The sequence below is a fragment of the Sander lucioperca genome, chromosome 5, assembly GCF_008315115.2.
Source record: "Sander lucioperca isolate FBNREF2018 chromosome 5, SLUC_FBN_1.2, whole genome shotgun sequence".
NCBI classification, from domain to species: Eukaryota; Metazoa; Chordata; class Actinopteri; order Perciformes; family Percidae; genus Sander; species Sander lucioperca.
This window is the reverse complement of record NC_050177.1, coordinates 38,988,038-39,005,239: the sequence shown is the minus strand read 5'-3', so window position 1 is coordinate 39,005,239 and position 17,202 is coordinate 38,988,038. Positions and strand designations below refer to the sequence as shown.

At 39.4% G+C, this 17,202-nt stretch overlaps 1 protein-coding gene across 3 annotated transcripts in view; it reads left to right on the top strand.

The window, feature by feature from the left end:
- The first annotated feature begins 8,604 nt into the window (after nt 1–8,604).
- Nucleotides 8,605–17,202, top strand: part of scn2b (sodium channel, voltage-gated, type II, beta) — a 23,909-nt gene continuing 15,311 nt past the window's right edge. For 2 of the 3 annotated variants that reach the window (XR_004897395.1, XM_031293232.2), the window contains exon 1: nt 8,605–8,889. Coding sequence is in view for 1 of the 3 variants with exons in the window: in XM_031293232.2 (XP_031149092.1) it covers nt 8,814–8,889 (76 nt within the window). In the remaining 2 variants the exon portion in view is untranslated. The remainder of the gene's footprint in view (nt 8,890–17,202) is intronic. The other variant, XR_004103947.2, reaches the window with a different exon arrangement.

Genomic DNA, 17,202 nt, shown 5'->3' with positions numbered 1-17,202 from the left:
TCATGTTCGGCCACCATGACATGTTTGGTGTAAAGATAAAGTATTTGCGGTTTCATATTGTGCATGGTGTGGGTAGTTATTATCATCCCTCAGCTTTGTTTCCACACCTGCGCGGGATCTGATGTGCATAGCCTCAGTGTAATCAGTTGTGCTTTCCTTGCATATTTCCCTGTAACCTAATTGTAAAAAAGACTCTTAATGATGACAGGACAAACCCAAAACTTCCAACACACAATGATTATCTCTGAACGTTTACACACGCATGGACTGTATATTACCTTATAGCCATGTGTTGAGCCAAGGATTAAACTGAAAGTAATGCGAATACTATATAATAACTAACAGACACTCACACAAAATGTTACTTAACAAGTCAGGAGATATGTAAGCCTTGTGATGGCACAGCACATAACACAGACCTAATATGAATAAACAGACAGGATTATAGGCTTACTGTAAAGACAGGAATGACAGGTATGGTGCCTGTAACTGTGGTCCAGGTCTGATCACAAGGATGTCAAGCACTAAATCAAGCGCACAATGCACAAAGACTCAATGTCGTGTCAGTCACAAAATAAGTGCATAAAGAATGATCTGAACTTGATTTAATATATTTGATGGACAGTTATTAGCTAGATAACTAAATGGTTGTTGTAACTAAACTGCTCTAAAGTTATTCTTTTGGCAGTTACAAACAGCTTCAGGTGCATTACGTCTACACGCTGGACTGAAATAGGGCTTATCTAGATTTGCATCTAGGGCAGAAAATTCAAGACAAAAGCAACCAGACTTGTGATCTGATTAATAGAGATAAAAGTGTATTAAAGTGCATTACACTTGAAATGGCAAGTGTAAATGTTAATTGTGGCACAACCAGCCCTTACCCAGAAAATTACCCTAAAACTTGATTGTGCAAGCAGTTTATAACGACTCATATCTATGTTTGATGTAGTGTTGTTTTTGGCGGTCTGTTTTAATTTTAGTTTTAGGTTAGTCTTTGTGTCAAGCTGTCATTTTAGTTTTTATTAGTTTTAGTCACGTTCATACTCTTTTTAGTCTAGTCAAGTTTCAGTCGACTAAAAGTCTGAGCATTTTAGTCTTATTTTAGTCAGAATTATCCATGACTATTTCAGTCGACAAAAACTGATGACATTTTAGTCTAGTTTTAGTCAATGAAAATTGTATTTTAGTCTCTTTTTAGTAATGCAATTCTATTTAATACAGTCAATATAGTATAAGTACCTAGTAGTATAGACAAAACCAAAATGTTGGCCAATAAGGGATGCTTAGTACACATGGAGTCAGTCAGGTAGGAACTAAGAACCCACACACTCTCGCACAAACAAATACACACACACACACACACACACACATGTTTGTCTCAGTCGTTTTCAGCTCCAGTGGCTAACATCTAAAGCTAACGTTAAAATGAGACACATTAACCACAGCCTCATGAGTTGGCATTAGCTTTCTAAAATACAAAGTAACGTTACGTTAATGTCTTGACTTACCTCACTTTCATTATGGAATGCCTTGAGATGTCTCTTAAGGTTCGTGGTGTTTTTTCCTGTGATTTTGTGGCCGCATTTCTCCCCATCTTTTTCCACAACACATTCCATTTTCTTTTCCACTTCTATGTAATGAAAGTTTTTTCAAATACCGTTTATTCTTTTTTTTGTCTCACTCTCTAACTCACCGCTGCATCTTCTAAATTAAATAATGCCGCGACAGGGCTTGAGGAAGTAACGTCGCCTGCGTCTGCGCAGTGTGACCCAAGTGCAACCTGATGCAGCCCCTGAAGTGAGACACAGGGAACAGAAATACTGCAAAATAATAATAATAACGCGACTAAATGAGCCGAAATAACGTTATAACATTTCGTCTCATTTTGTTTTGGTCAACAAAAACGAAGAGACATTTTAGCATGGTTTTTATTTTGTAAACCACATTTAGTCTCATTTTTATTCGTCAACAATATTGCATTATATATTTAATTATAGTCATCGTCACATGACCAGCATTTACGTTGCGTCTCGTCTCGTTTTCGTCACGTGATAAAGGTTCGTTGACGACGATATTTAGTCATAATTTTCGTTGACGAAAACAACACTAGTTTGATGGCTGTAGTAATTATTGCGAGAGCAAACGAGAAAGTGAGATGACAAAGTATAAGAGCAGCAAATTCTGCGTAAGAAGGCAGGTTAGTGTGGTGGTCAAACAAACACAGGACTTTCACTCAGGAGACCAGGTTTGTGCCCTGTCTAAAACCTAAAGTCAACTGCCTGACTGAAATTATACATATATGTTTTATGGATGTTAACTACGTACGTGTTAAAAAGTGTGACCGTTACCATAAATAGAACTGTCGCCTGATAAAAACCATTGCGGTCACGTGTTCCGGTCACATGTTCAAAAAAGCCATCCTGCGGCTGTATCACGGTCGTTTAGGTATGAGGATGTGTTGTGTAGAAAATTAGCGATGGTACTCAAGTGGAAAAACTGGGAAAGTAAGCTAGTTTTCCATGATATAATTTTGATAATGATATCAGTTGCTATCCTTTTGCAAGATTACTACAGTAACCACCAACGATGGATGGAGATGTGGGGATCTCCATTTTGTTTTTGTACAAACAAAACATAAATAGCTTTACAGCAATAAGTACAATATGTAATCATGACATGGTCATAGATCACTTCACCTTCATGAAGGGCAGGATGATCTTGATAGATGATAAGATGAGAGCTCCCCGTCTCTCTTTCTGTCTCTCTTAGCTCACTCTGTGGCTTTTCTGATGCCACCATGTCTGTTAGTGCCTCATTATGTGGTTATATTATATATATGTATTGTGCCTTGCTTGTCTGCAATTAAGATGTGTGTGTGTGTGTGTGTGTGTGTGTGTGTGTGTGTGTGTGTGTGTGTGTGTGTGTGTGTGATAGTCATGCTAGGAGTTGCTGCATCAGTGCAACCCATCTACACAAACAGAATAAGCACCATAAAGCAGGGGCTTGTGGTGCGAAACTTGTGGTGGTGTGGCGGTATTGATAGCCTCTCTCACCCAGGTAGGAAAGTGGCACTCCAAGCTCACCAGCTATCCACAATTTGAACTCAGGAAGACAAAGTCAATAAATCAGCAGTGGCATCTTCTGTTAAGGAGACTGGCAGCTCTACTTGTTGTCACCTTGACAGATGAATGACATCTCTCCCTGTTATCCCATTGAACATTTATACTTTTAACATTTCTCTGCTTCTGTCTTATCCCCCTTACCTCTGTTCTCATGTGTCTTTATCTCTTTTGCACCGTATCTCACTTGTACTCTTTGTTCAGCTCTAATGGATTCTTTCTTCTAGTACTTTTTGTAACTTTTTTCTCCCCAAATGCCTTTTCTTTCTTTCATTCCCTTCCCTTACTATTTGTTCCTCTCTTGCTTTTCCTTTTTTGTCCTCTCATCTTTTGGTTATTTGAGGACTTGTTATAGCATAATGTCTCAGGCTACAGGAGGACTTTTAGAAGTCAACGAGAGAGAGACTGCCATGGTCTCCCAGATTCCTGCACGCACGCAATCTCAGTGTTAAGCTCTCAAATTCCCTTCAAAGAGCTATACTCCCACAAGGCAAGATGCCACAGAGAGAGAAACAAAGAGATAGAATGTTTTCTCTCCATCCTCCCCTTTCCTTTTCTTTCTCTCCTCTCGCTGTAGTCCTCAGTAGTTCTCTGCAGTGCAGTGCAGTACAAACATGCAGAGTGATCAAAGAGTCTGGGGTGTCAGAAGCAAGGGACAAGATGGACGTGTGTGGAAGGCGAGAAGAGAAAGTGATGCAGGAGAACAGAGCTGTCAATTAAACGTTCTATCAAACTCAGCTGAGCTTGTATCCCAGTGGCACACCAGTGGACTTCTGAGCTTACCTGGGGGACCATCAGTGTACTATCATACCTCCTGCTTTGTTGTCACTCCTGGGCTTTTTTTATGTCTATATTCAGGAGTTTTTTGATGAAGAATGTAGAAAGATAATTATGAATAGTGAAAGATGTCCACCTATCCATGCTTTATTCTATAAAACCACTTTCTAAATTAAAAACAAATGGAAAAATGAATGGAAATTAAAAATGTTTGGTAATAATTGATAATTGCAGAGAACATCAATAGCAAGTTGAGAGGAACGTTCTCATTTTCTCCTTCCCCACTGAAGAATAGCATGAACAGGTGCATTGATATTGAAACTATGACATACTGTAGCCTAATGTTGGCATACAATATCTAGTTGCCACTACAATAAAATGTATTTAAGCTAACTCTATCATGACAAATTTTAAGTGAAATGTTGGTTAAAAAAAAGTGTGCATTGAAAACTGAAAAAAAAACACTCATTAGGAAAACTTCCCCAGACCAAAAACCACCACTAACTATAACTGTAAAACCTTTTTCCTCCCTTTTTTAAAGAGCATTTTATCTTTGACTTGAATGCTGATACTGGTGCTTAATAATAATGATGACAGTATTTTTCCAAAGCATTTCTGTGTGAATTATGGAGTCACAGCACCCTCTTCTGGATCTTCAGAGAAGTACGTTTACAGGTGTGCTTTTAAAGCTGCATTTTATATACAACATAATCAGAATCATGTCTAATTTGCTCTTACTGAAGACGAATTGTGTTTTAATCTCCATGTCAGACCTCTAGGAAATGTAGACAGACTAAACCCTGGTGAAAAAAAATCTCAAGATACAGTATATCAAGAAATTTAGAGTGCTAAACTAAAATGCTGTTCCTACTTTCTTTAGTCATTCTTCAGCGTTGCTCTTCTTTCTTCTTTCTCAAACTTTCTCTCAGCTCCTCATGCTGGCAGCTCATCTGTTTCAGCAATGAAAGCCAAATATCTGTGAGTGACCAATCCCAACATTTAACTGCCCCAACCCCCAGATTCAAGGTGTAATTGAACAGGAAACCCTTCACACTTACTGTGTATAATCCCACATTGACTTCTATAGAAAATTTGTATTTAAATCATGTCTTTGTCCTTGTTTGTAAAATTGCTATATTGACATAAAGAGTGTAATTGTTGCAAAACACTATGACATGTGATAGCTTGTCAGTACTGCGGGATTGATCACTCCACAATCAGTCTAAAAGACATGGGTAAAAAGCAAACAATGACAATGTACAATTTCAGCAAATGATTGGTACAAAAAAATTGTTACACGCTTCGTTGTCTGTTATAGATGTTTTTGTCTTGTAGATGCCTTTGCAGAGAGGTGGGCTCTGAGTTCAACAACTATACAGTTTATCATGGCTCACATCATATACAGTACTTACTGCGTCCCAAATCCGGTGCTAGATTGATTGAAGAAAGCCATCCAAGGTTGGTCCTTCAAGGCCAAGCTGAGACTGCTCATCCTCCCCAAACCAGACAGTCTAGTCTTACTGAGATCAAAACTAATGGCAAATGTGGGTGCTTGTCTGTGATCTTGTGAAGTCTAACATTTCTGAATTTAAGTTTCTGCAAGTAATACCAGTGATCAACTAGGTTAAGTTTTAAGATGCTTGATTTTACAGTACAATTTGTGATATTTCAAAAGGACATGATGAGGTACTGGCAATTATGTGTATGTCAGTGTTAAATAAATGGCTGCAAAGCTTGCATTTTTTGGCCTGCTATTAACTGAGTAATGATTGATTGGCTCAAGCGTACAGTCTGTCATAAAGCGAAAGAATCTTCTCTGGTTAAATGTGCTAATCAGTGGACCTACCCTATCGGCAATGGTTGACTGGCTTGAATGAATTGATGACCTGAATATTTTTGGCACATTGACATAGTTAAGTGTGTGTTAATTGGTAAGATGCCCCTTTAACCTCATGCTTTTTAACCTAACCTCAACTAAAGTTCTGTGATGTCATTATCAGAGTTTGAAAGTGTTTCGGAGGTTATTATAAGACAACATAAGCCAGGATAATGAGCTGATTGTCAGACATAATCGCCATAACAAGTCAGTTCACCAACATCATATACTGTATATATATATATATATATATATATATATATATATATATATATATATATATATATATATATATATATATATATATTTTATTTATTTTTTTACCACATATCCTAAGAAAAAAATCTCCATCCATTGCAATGCAAAACACAATCAGCTGATAAGTCTGGTGCTGGCAAACAATCTGTGGATCCAAATTAGAGAAAAAAAACTATTAATATTACAATTAAAACAGTTAGCACAACAAAACATTCAATTTGCAGTTTTAACCACTCACCTATATCTGAGATCTTTTAAACTATTACATTAACAGAGCTCTTACTCTTACTTTCTGCATTAAATAAGCAACAGTCAGTACAGCAGTGATTCACTCTTGTACAATATCCCTGCTGCCTAGCAACGAAAGAGCATTCTTTATAGCAACATTTCTTCTCTGTGCAGAAAGACAGGATAGAGAGACAGAGAAAAAGAGAATAGTTATTGTGTTATTCTATTGATTTGCTTTACTCTACCAATGTTTGTTTACTTTCAAAAAATATTTACTGATTCGATTTTTTAGCTTTATAAAGAAATGTGTAATTTATCAATACAGACTACTCAATACTTGTATGTGTAGATGGGGTAATTGTTACCCCACTATTTTACCAAACATATCCTAAATGCTACAATACATGGTTACAACTAATCACACAAAAGAATGGAAACAAAGAATGTGTGCAAAATTGACATTTTGGCCTGAGGCTGTTGCTACATGGGACCTCATAATATGTCCAAAATGAAAAGGATCCACTGACTGTAGAGCATGAATGTGTACATTTCATGGCTAACTTGTTGCTATTTTTGTGCACCATTACACAAAACTCAGCAACATCAAAACACAAATGTGAACTTTGTGATTTATAGATACAAGTTGCACACTGTAGATAGCATGCAAAATATTTTTTAACACTGAAGTAAATGATGGAATGGCAATTTCTCCACTGTGCCAGACAGCAACAGTATGGTAGGCTATATTCATGTTTTGGCAAAATGAGCACATTTCGAGTGATATGTCTCTAAACTGTGATTGGTGCAAAGAAATATGTGACATAATTTTTTTTCAAACTGAGCCCGGCCCACATTAAAACAGGAAGAAGAGTACAGATTGAACACAAAACTCTCCAAACTTTGGCAGGTAAGGTTGTGTTTGTGTAGGACCCCATTTCAGACTAAGAAGCTGCCAGAGAAAATAGGTTGTCGCCTTTTAGAGTAAGTGTCAGTTAAAAAGCAAACAAACAAACCGACAACACAAGCACAGGAATTAGCCCCAGCTAATGTGCTAAAGTGTCAACCACTAAGGAGGACTCACTCAAGACAAAGACAGATGAGCTATACGGTATGACCGAGCCTATAGATAAAATAAGTGGACTATGTCTATGACTATGACATTGAATTTGAAGCTCTTTCTCATTGTAGTCAGCAGTGCTGTTATGCTAACCACAGACCGGCGATCACCCCACCTTCTTGCTCTGCCTCCTTTCTACTCCTAATGGATTTATGTTTTCAAACCACTCTTCTAAGTGCCCCTCTCTTCCTGTCTTAGCATAACTGCCTCCTCCTCACTCCTCATTTCTGTAATTCTCCTCTTCCCTCTCCTCTACTCTGACATCACCCATTGTTTTCTGAAAAATGACATTGCATCCTATATAGCCTACCCTGTCTTCCTCCAGCCTCTCTCTTCACTTCCCTCTTTTCACCAAATGTACCCTGTCTGTGCTACCAGTAGGTAACAAGTGAAAACACAGACGGTAAGGTAAAACCTGTGACAACCAGTTAGTGTTTGTCTATTTCATTTCCCAGTATCCTCTTCTACTCCTGCCTCCAACCCAGGAAGGATGGATGAAGGAATGGATTAAAGGAGGGCGGTTGGGATGGTTTCTGCTTAATTTTTTGTTTGTCTGCACGGCAGCCTGGTTCCTCTAAGTAGGGCCTCCTCATCCTTATGACCCTATACAGACATTATTTTCCAGATGCTGATGCAGTAGCTGCTGCTCCCACCTAAAATAGTAGTGGCTGTCATCCTGATTTACATGTACAGTACACATGAATGACAAATTAGAGGAAGATCAACGTAAAGTGTGCTAGTTGGGCCACCATAAACATCTTTAACAGCTGTGGTTGATGGGTTTGAAGACCATTTATCCAAATATATATTCACTCATTTGGTGCTTTGATGATGTTGGAGGAGAGTGCTGTCTAAAACATTGCTCCAAAATATCTCATAGTGTTCAGTTTGGTTGATATTTAGTGACAATGATGGCTAACACATAGAGCCAGACTGTTAAACCAGCCAAGGCAATATATTGACCTAAAATTGTCTTTTATGTCAGCTGACAGGAAAAGGAAGTTACTGTACAACATAGTCAAAATGACATAGTTTGTCCACCAGAGCCATATAAGAAAAACTACAATAGGCCTACATGTGTTAGGTTGTTAGCACTCATTTAGCCAAGGTTTCACTTCATCACCCATGTATGCGTCCGTTTGATTTTTTTCTATTCCTCTTTTTGAGCTTATGTGTTGCTGTTGGCAGATATCCTCCATTTTATTTCAGTGAGCTTCCTGTCCTGCCCTCCCTCCTCCACTACCGTCAACGAACCGACAACCATGAGATCGACCGTCATAAGGCTACAGACACTGCCAGCCATGTCCTGCCTCTTAAACAAAACAAAAAAATACAGTTTTTAGCATTTTAACGCACACACCAAGAGCAGACTTGTTGCTCTTTTTTTTTCTAGAGATTAAAGCGTCATTTTTTTTTTAAATAATAAGGATAAAAAATGTCTTCCCGCACGCAGGCAAGGAGGTCTGGCGTTCAGATGGTGAGCGCGGCGCTGCTGCTGCTCTCGCTCTCCGGTAAGAAACAAAAACAGCCAAACCGATCGATGATCTGATACATTGATACGCGGATCAACAGTTCAATTTTTAGGTCTTGTTGCTCATATCTGACTGTGTGTGCATATGTGTGTACAGAGAGAGAGCGAGAGAGAGAGAGAGAGAGAGAGAGAGAGAGAGAGAGGGAGGGAAATAATGGATGTAATGTGAGATAATGTCGGTTAATTGCCATCCCAGCATTTACCCAGTTTGATAAAAAACATAAATGAAAACCATTTTGTTGTGGCTTTCCTCGACGGTTTTTAGCTAAACTGATCAGTTTTGGTAGTTCTATAATGACTTATGTTCCCCCTGCGTCTCCCTTTAGCCTCTGATGACAGCTAATTGAGTGCCCTGGTGCACCACAGCTAAAAAGGATTATGATGCATTATATACTAATAAATATTGGCTCAGTCTGCACACAGAATCATAGTGTATACGGTAGGTCTCTGTGACTCAGTGTTGTGAGTGATGGACAGAATTAGGCCTATCATAAGGTGCTAACAATGTGCTGTTATTTATAGGCCTTGTATTCAGTAGCAGATACATAAAATTGCTTATGGAGTCATCTAAATAATAGGTATATGGATTTACGTGAACACATGGGAGAGCAGATGTGAACAGTATCCAACCCAAACCAGTTCATGATCATTTACAGATGAAAAGATATCTACCAGATCAAAACACACTTTCACACGGTGTGACCCACACCTGATCACACCCACAGCATCATTACAACAAGTGAGGAGGATCAGATAGGCTTAAACGTAAAGGCAGTGCAGATTTACACTCACCTTGAAGATTATTAGGAACACCTGTTCAATTTTTTTGTTAATGCAATTATCTAATCAATCACTTGGAAGCTGCTTCAATGCATTTAGGGGTGTTGTCCAGGTCTAGACAATCTCCTGAACTCCAAACTGAATGTCAGAGTAGGAAAGAAAGGTGATCGAAGCAACTTTGAGCGTGGCATGGTTGTTGGTGCCCGACGGGCTGGTCTGAGTATTTTCCAATCTGCTCAGTTACTGGGATTTTCATGCACAACCATTTCTAGGGTTTACAAAGAATGGTCTGAAAAAGGAAAAACATCCAGTATGCTGCAGTCGTGTGGGCGAAAACGCCTTGTTGATGCTAGAGGTCAGAGGAGAATGGGCCGACTACTTCCAGCTGATTGAAAATCAACTTTGACTCAAATAACCACTCGTTACAACCGAGGTATGCAGCCAAGCATTTGTGAAGCCACAACACACACAACCTTGAGGCGGATGGGCTACACCAGCAGAAGACCCCACCGGGTACCACTCATCTCTACTAAAAATAGGAAAATGAGGCTACAATTTGCACAAGCTCACCAAAATTGGACCTTTCAAGACTGGAAAAATGTTGCCTGGTCTGATGAGTCTCAATTTCTGTTGAGACATTCAGATGGTAGAGTCAGAATTTGGTGTAAACAGAATGAGAACATGGATCCGTTGTGCCTTGTTACCACTGTGCAGGCTGGTGGTGGTGGTGTAATGGTGTGGGGGATGTTTTCTTGGCACACTTTAGGCCCCTTAGTACCAATTGGGCATTGTTTAAATGCCACAGCCTACCTGAGCATTGTTTCTGACCGTGTCCATCCCTTTATGACCACCACGTACCCATCCTCTGATGGCTACTTCCAGCACGATAATGCACCATGTCACAAAGCTTAGATCATTTCAAATTGGTTTCTTGAACATGACAATGAGTTCACCGTACTAAAATGGCCCGCACAGTCACCAGATATCAACCCAATAGAACATCTTTGGGATGTGGTGGAACGAGAGCTTCGTGCCCTGGATGTGCATCCCACAAGTCTCCATCAACTGCAAGATGCTATCCTGTCGATATGGGCCAACTTTTCTAGAGAATGCTTCCAGCACCTTGTTGACTCAATGCCACAAAGAATTAAGGCAGTTCTGAAGGCGAAAGGGGGTCAAACACGGTATTAGTTGGGTGTTCCTAATAATCTTCAAGGTGAGTGTATATACAGCAAACTTCATCATCCTGCATTATACAAGCCAGTTTTGTGGTGAGGTATATCAGCATTGAGCTCGTATAACATACTCCCCTTCCTGCTGCTGACTGTAGTTGCAATATTAATGACACAGTGAAGCAGCTTCTTGTCAGTTATAAATGCACAACGTATATGTGTAGCACACTAGTAAAGCTTAACAAACCCAAGCCAAATCGAGGTTTATGAACTCCAACAGGACACAGGATGTGAGGCTGGGTCATCATGCAGGGAGAGATCCTTCAGTGGTTAAACTAATGCTGTTAGGAAGAGGAAGGTATTTTTCTTTGATGGTATATAGAGGGAAGGGGTTGGATCACTGTCTGAATGATTAGTTATTGGTCGAATGTTTATGTACACAATGAGTCAGTCACTGAATATGGTGTTTTTCACAAAGTAAAAGTCATGGGGGGGAAAGTGCATTTCGTTTGTACAGCTTCATGGAAAATCTAATTTTCATCAAATGTCATAATTTCATTGTCACTTTCATTCTGAAATGTTTGTGTGAGAGAGTGAGAAAATACTAAGAGCCAAGAGGACAACGGATTTGAATGTTGTCTTCAAATTGTCCCTTTTGTCTACTTGTCTCATCAAATGTTGCAGTTCAGTGGTTTGGAAATTACATAGGTGAAGTCATACCAGTGTATTTTTTGTATTTTGTATTTTTTTTTTACCTAAGCCAGCTGAAAATAGATACCCAGAAGTTTACTGTTGCTAGGGAGCTTGTTGCATGGAGATGCTACTAAGGTACAGTTGCTCCTTTCTCTATCCTTCTCTCTCTAGAGCTTTAAGGTTCTTCTTTTAACATATAAGGCCCTGCATGGACCCTTATTTATCTGAACTTACAGTATTACACCATATCACCGGCACGCACTCTACGCTCCCTTGATGCTGGTCTCCTGGTCATTCCCCTAGTAAACAAAATATCAGTTGGTTATGGAGCATTCTCCTACCGTGCCCCTCATCTGTGGAATGGCCTCCCACTACATGTTAAAGAAGCTCACTCAGCAAACATTTCTAAATCTAGATTGAAAACCCACCTCTACTCATTATACTATAGCCAACCATAACACAACATCCTTTCTGCGTCCTTCACAAACAAACATTTTCACTTATTGTCTTATGTCGCTGGTTTTGTATTGCTTATTACTGCTTTAATGCTGTTCAATAAAATGCATACATCTTACATAGGCCTCTCACTTTGAGATACCCAACAAATCAAAAACAAAATCCTGTTACATCCTCTGATATCTGAACCCATCAGCCAGCTGTGACTTGCTTTAATTTAATATATTAATGTATATTCACAGTTTAGACACATTAGGTGCTTGCTTTATGTGCTGAATAACAGATAAAGGAAGTGATGCAAGAGAAAGGTTTTACCCACTGATCAAGCAATATTATGTTGACTCGTTTCCCATAAACACACACATTTATCACTCAGTAGTTTTATAGTTATACAGCTACACATTTTACATTTGTGTGTGCTGTCTTTCAGAAAAACACCAACTGTAGTCTAGGCTAACAACAACTTTGTCAGTATTCCTGTAGACTTCTGAAACTGCTGCAGTTTCCCACCAATAATCTTTCTTACCGTCAGTGTTTTGACTTTACTCAGAAAACCCAAAGTTACAGTTCCTGTGGAGAGGCACTAGAGGGCAGCAGCACACTGAAAAGAAAAGGCATCTACTGTTAATGCACTGGCATGGACTTCTGGCAATCAAAATAACCAAAATTCAGTCAAAATTTTAATGCAACAGCAATTCATTTGGTTTTCTTGTTTTACTTTTATGCTTTTCCTGTATTGAACTGTCAGTGTGTTTGTTTTGTGCAGTCCTGCTGTATAAGAATGTATCCTTTGGCGTCTTTGTAACACAGAATTAAAAGCTTTATCAATGTTTAATGCAGGAGAAAACCACATTAGTTACATAAATCACTTTAGAAAGAGTAGGACAGTTTCGGATTTTCACCTAAATTATGAATTCCAATATGGCCTAGGACAGTTCAATCAATATTTGTGAACATGAGCTACTTTCTTTTAAAGCCAGAAACCAGAGAAGTTTTACACTTGTGATGTCAGTCATTAAGTATTAAGTCTGAAGCTGCTCCATAGACAATGAATGGAAGGATTTTGTGGACCCATGGAAAGGTTTTATTTAATACACGCTTAAAACAAGCTTTATTCATGTGTAGTGTTCTCAGTTCTAAAACAGAAAATGTACCCATATACTCAGAAGTGTTGTGAGTGCTCTCATTCATCAACATCTTCCCAATTCATTGTCTATGGACCAGTGGCGGTTCTACATTGAATGGCGCCCTGGGCGAGACCTCCGTCGAGCGCGCCTCCCCAAAAATATATATTTTTTTTAATTATAATAAGTGTAACACACATTTTTCACACTTAAGAGAATCCAGTTATTTAACTATTGCAATTACAACAGGAAACACACTTTTTAAGGTGCACAATCTCCACCTCCAACATTGCCAAAAGACAATGAACACAATTCTGCAAAAATATGACAGTATAGGTTATGAGAACTTAAAATAAATATACACTATATACATAAATGTGCCAAAAATATATACAATCATAAAAAATTTAACAAGAGCAGAGAGCAACAATAAAATAAAATATTAAGAATAATATACAAATAAAATATAGAAATATTCTAAATAGCACAAATCCTTCATCACACAAATGTGAAGACACACTAAAGAAAATCTAATTATTACACTATAGCACAAAGAACAGAAAACACAAACTAAAACTTAAACCTGACCTCAGGCCTTCCTTGACGCAAAATCATCAATGATGTCATCGACAGGGACAGACTGGGACCAAAAATCGGCCCTGGCATTTTGGCCCAGACCGGCCCACCACATAAGGTCACAAATACCACCTGTCCTTGCACTCCCCTGAATATCTATAGCAACTCGTATATATCCTATATATATATAAATATATATATTTTTTTAGCATTTCAAGGGCCCCTGTGCTTTAATTTGAAGAGGTCTATCATGAGTTTTTGTCTGCCAATGCAGATAGAAAGGCTACAATTCTCGTTAAGAACATTTGCATGATGTGCAACATTTATCTAGGCTACTAATGCAATCATACAGTAAAGCATGCCTACGTCTTTTATTGTTGTAGTGTTTTGTCCACCACTCAGTTTTTGGCTCAGTTTTATCAAGGGCCAAAGTGTTTTAAGGGGAGTTGTGCTTACCGCAGGTTCTACCCTCACTCCCGCATATCTGTCTCTCCCCTCCTGAGTCTCCTCTTCACTCTGCATGCCACTTTCGCCGACACCGACATCATCACCACTATCATCAGCCACGGGAGCTGATGAAGGTCCTGCTACTGCCGAAAACATGTCTTTTCACTTTTTTCTTTTATTTGAGCCGCTTGGGTAACTTTGTTTCGTTTTCGCGTTTAGACCATTGTAATAAAAGAAAGGTTTAGACTCGTCTTGCTCCGTCTCTGTGTACTTCCCAGTTCTCCTGTCACCGTGTGTTTATCTTTTGCGCCCGCACCGCTACAGACTAGTCCATTCCATTTCCATTGTGAAAGTAGGGGGTGCAAGCAGGGTGCCTGCAGCTGCAGGGGGGGGGGGCGCCGATTTGCCAATTCCCCACACAGTGAAACGATAGATAATAGAAAACCGCTTTGCTTTTTTTAGTTCTCGTGCCGCCCCCCATGTGACATGAAAAAATGCCCCAGGCGTTTGCCCGGTTCGCCCGTGCCAAAAACCGCCACTGCTATGGACACTTCCATAGTTCCGCACTTTATACTTGATGACATCACAAATTTGAGTTTTAGCACTCTGGTTTTTGGATTTGGGAGAGAGTTGTCCATGTTTATGTCTGGACTGTTTCTCTTCAGATTCTTGTCCAGAAGCTGTACTTTTGTTTGGAGAACAGTGAACTGAAATATAACTGATCCAAAGCATGTGACCAATGTTTAACACTACAACCATCCAAACCATGTATGTTCACCTGTGTACTTGCATGTTTCTGTGTTTTTATCTGGATTTACATGTGTTTATCTGCTGTAGACTCAAACCCTGTTAGTGCTTTTCGAGGTTTCAGTGTACTGTAGCTTAAAGCAGCCTGACATTGGGACTCTATTATAAGTTGACTTCACTGTCAATAATGCATAACAGTGAAAGAGTGGAGGGGAGAGGAGGACAAGGAATAGAAAGTACCTTTCAACTCTTACTCCATCCTGTCAATATTTTCCATGTATGGTATTTGCTGGTGATCATAAAAGAGAATGGGCTTTTGCAATTATTACACCTGCAACACTGCAGAAAAATGGTCAATATACTAGATAATGTGTCCCTGTCTGTGCTAATATTACAGAAATATCACACAAAGATGCTGCAGGCTTTTTGTTTATTACTTTATATGGTTCTGGGACTGATTGCTATCCCTGTCCAGTCATGACATAGTCTGACAATAGCTTCTCCATCCCACAGGATTCCTGCAACTCCTCCAGGAATTACTGACATACTGTATACTATATTTTTGTTGTGAGCTGATTGACTGCTGGCTGCTCCCCCTCTTGGCACATGCACGTTGAGTGCTGCAGTGTGCATAATGCAGACTGACTTTCTCCAAAGCAGGGGGTACTAGTGCTAAGCCCTGCAGTACAGAATGCAACTGGATCCCAACTAAACAATACATTTATAACAGTTTAAAGGCAGCATTCTAGTGTCAACATATCATCCACAAAATGTCTGTAGGCTTTACATGTTTTGTTAATAGTGGAAGATGTAAACATAACTCATGGTTCACGTTTACATGTCCCTCTGGTGTTAGGAGACAAAAGCATAAGTAATGGCAACACTTGACCCAAAAACTGCTCTGTGCTGGTTGAGCTTTACTGACCCACCGCCTACTGCCATCTTCAAAATACCAAATGGTCAATTATAACTTAACACTTAACTCACACAAGCAAGTGTTCAGATGCCAAGCAGCAGGATAAGTAGAAGCTAAACGAAAAACAAATAATGCCTGGTCCCACTAAAAGCAGCAGAATAATTGTTTTTACCAGCAACCCATTTATCTGGGATCAGATATAGTCTAACTCCTTGTGATGCCACCACCATTAGGCCAATATTGCCCTGGGGACATATAAGGAATGTACAAGTGCTCCCAGTTAAAGTGCTTTGTAGAGGCTTTGTGGTGAACTCTAAGGAGGTGGGGATCAGAGGCCAGACCGCCCCAAAAAAAGCACCAGGGCCCTCACTGAATCTGCTGAAATCAGCATCCACTGGCTTTAGCTAAAGACCTGGGCAACAATATGAAGGACGCCATATCGTGTTGCATAGCCCTCTATAAAGTTGGATCCTTTCAAGGAGGAGGGTGCCCATTTGATAACCCAGAAGTGTCAACACACTCAAGACCAGCATTAATCCATTAAACCACCCAGGGCCAGCACCTCTTATACCTTACATCAGTCATAACCACATTCAACACCAAACAAGTGAGTGATGATATTTTTAGGGATTGTACAACTCAGTCCTAGCAAATGATTGTCCTAAAAAAAGAGCCTCTAACGTAGGCACAAAACAGACCTCTGTGCCCTTAAAGCAGCTTTGAAATCACTTTTAAATGAGACCTTCAAAGGATGTCTGTGGTATTGTCAAGTTGGTCCTCAGCGGATTCATACTCTGAAAAGCTTTGTCCACGCCTTCCAACAGATGCCTAATTGGATTGAGGCTGTCATATTTATTGAAACTTCCCTGGCTAATCCAAGGATTGTAGTTTAAGGAACCATCCTTTCTGTTAAAAGGAAACAAATTTGTGCATACTCTCTATCATAGGCGGAGTTTGACATTCGAACCAGGGGGGCAAAAAAAAAAAAAACTCATTGTAGAAGCTGAGACCTGGCCTACCACTTGGGGAACACAGCACAAGCACATATGGATAATACAAACATGCTAAATAAATATATGTTTATTTTTAAAGCAGATTTTAAATTACATTGTAACAATTTAACAACTCGCCCTTATGAAATCCAATCGCAGCACAGCTGTTTTGGAACGCAACAGACAGACGGTGGCGGAATGCCCCGACACTTAAATTAAACTAAAATGTAACCGTGAACACTCAGTGTTGGACCTCCAGTCTGTTGAGATGCCTCTCCAAACGCAGAAACCAAGCGCATTCACACCATAAAACGTTAAGACACGTTAAGAAAAAAGATCCGTATTTTGCCGTAATCCAATGACACGCAAAAAAAGTAATCCACAGCGATC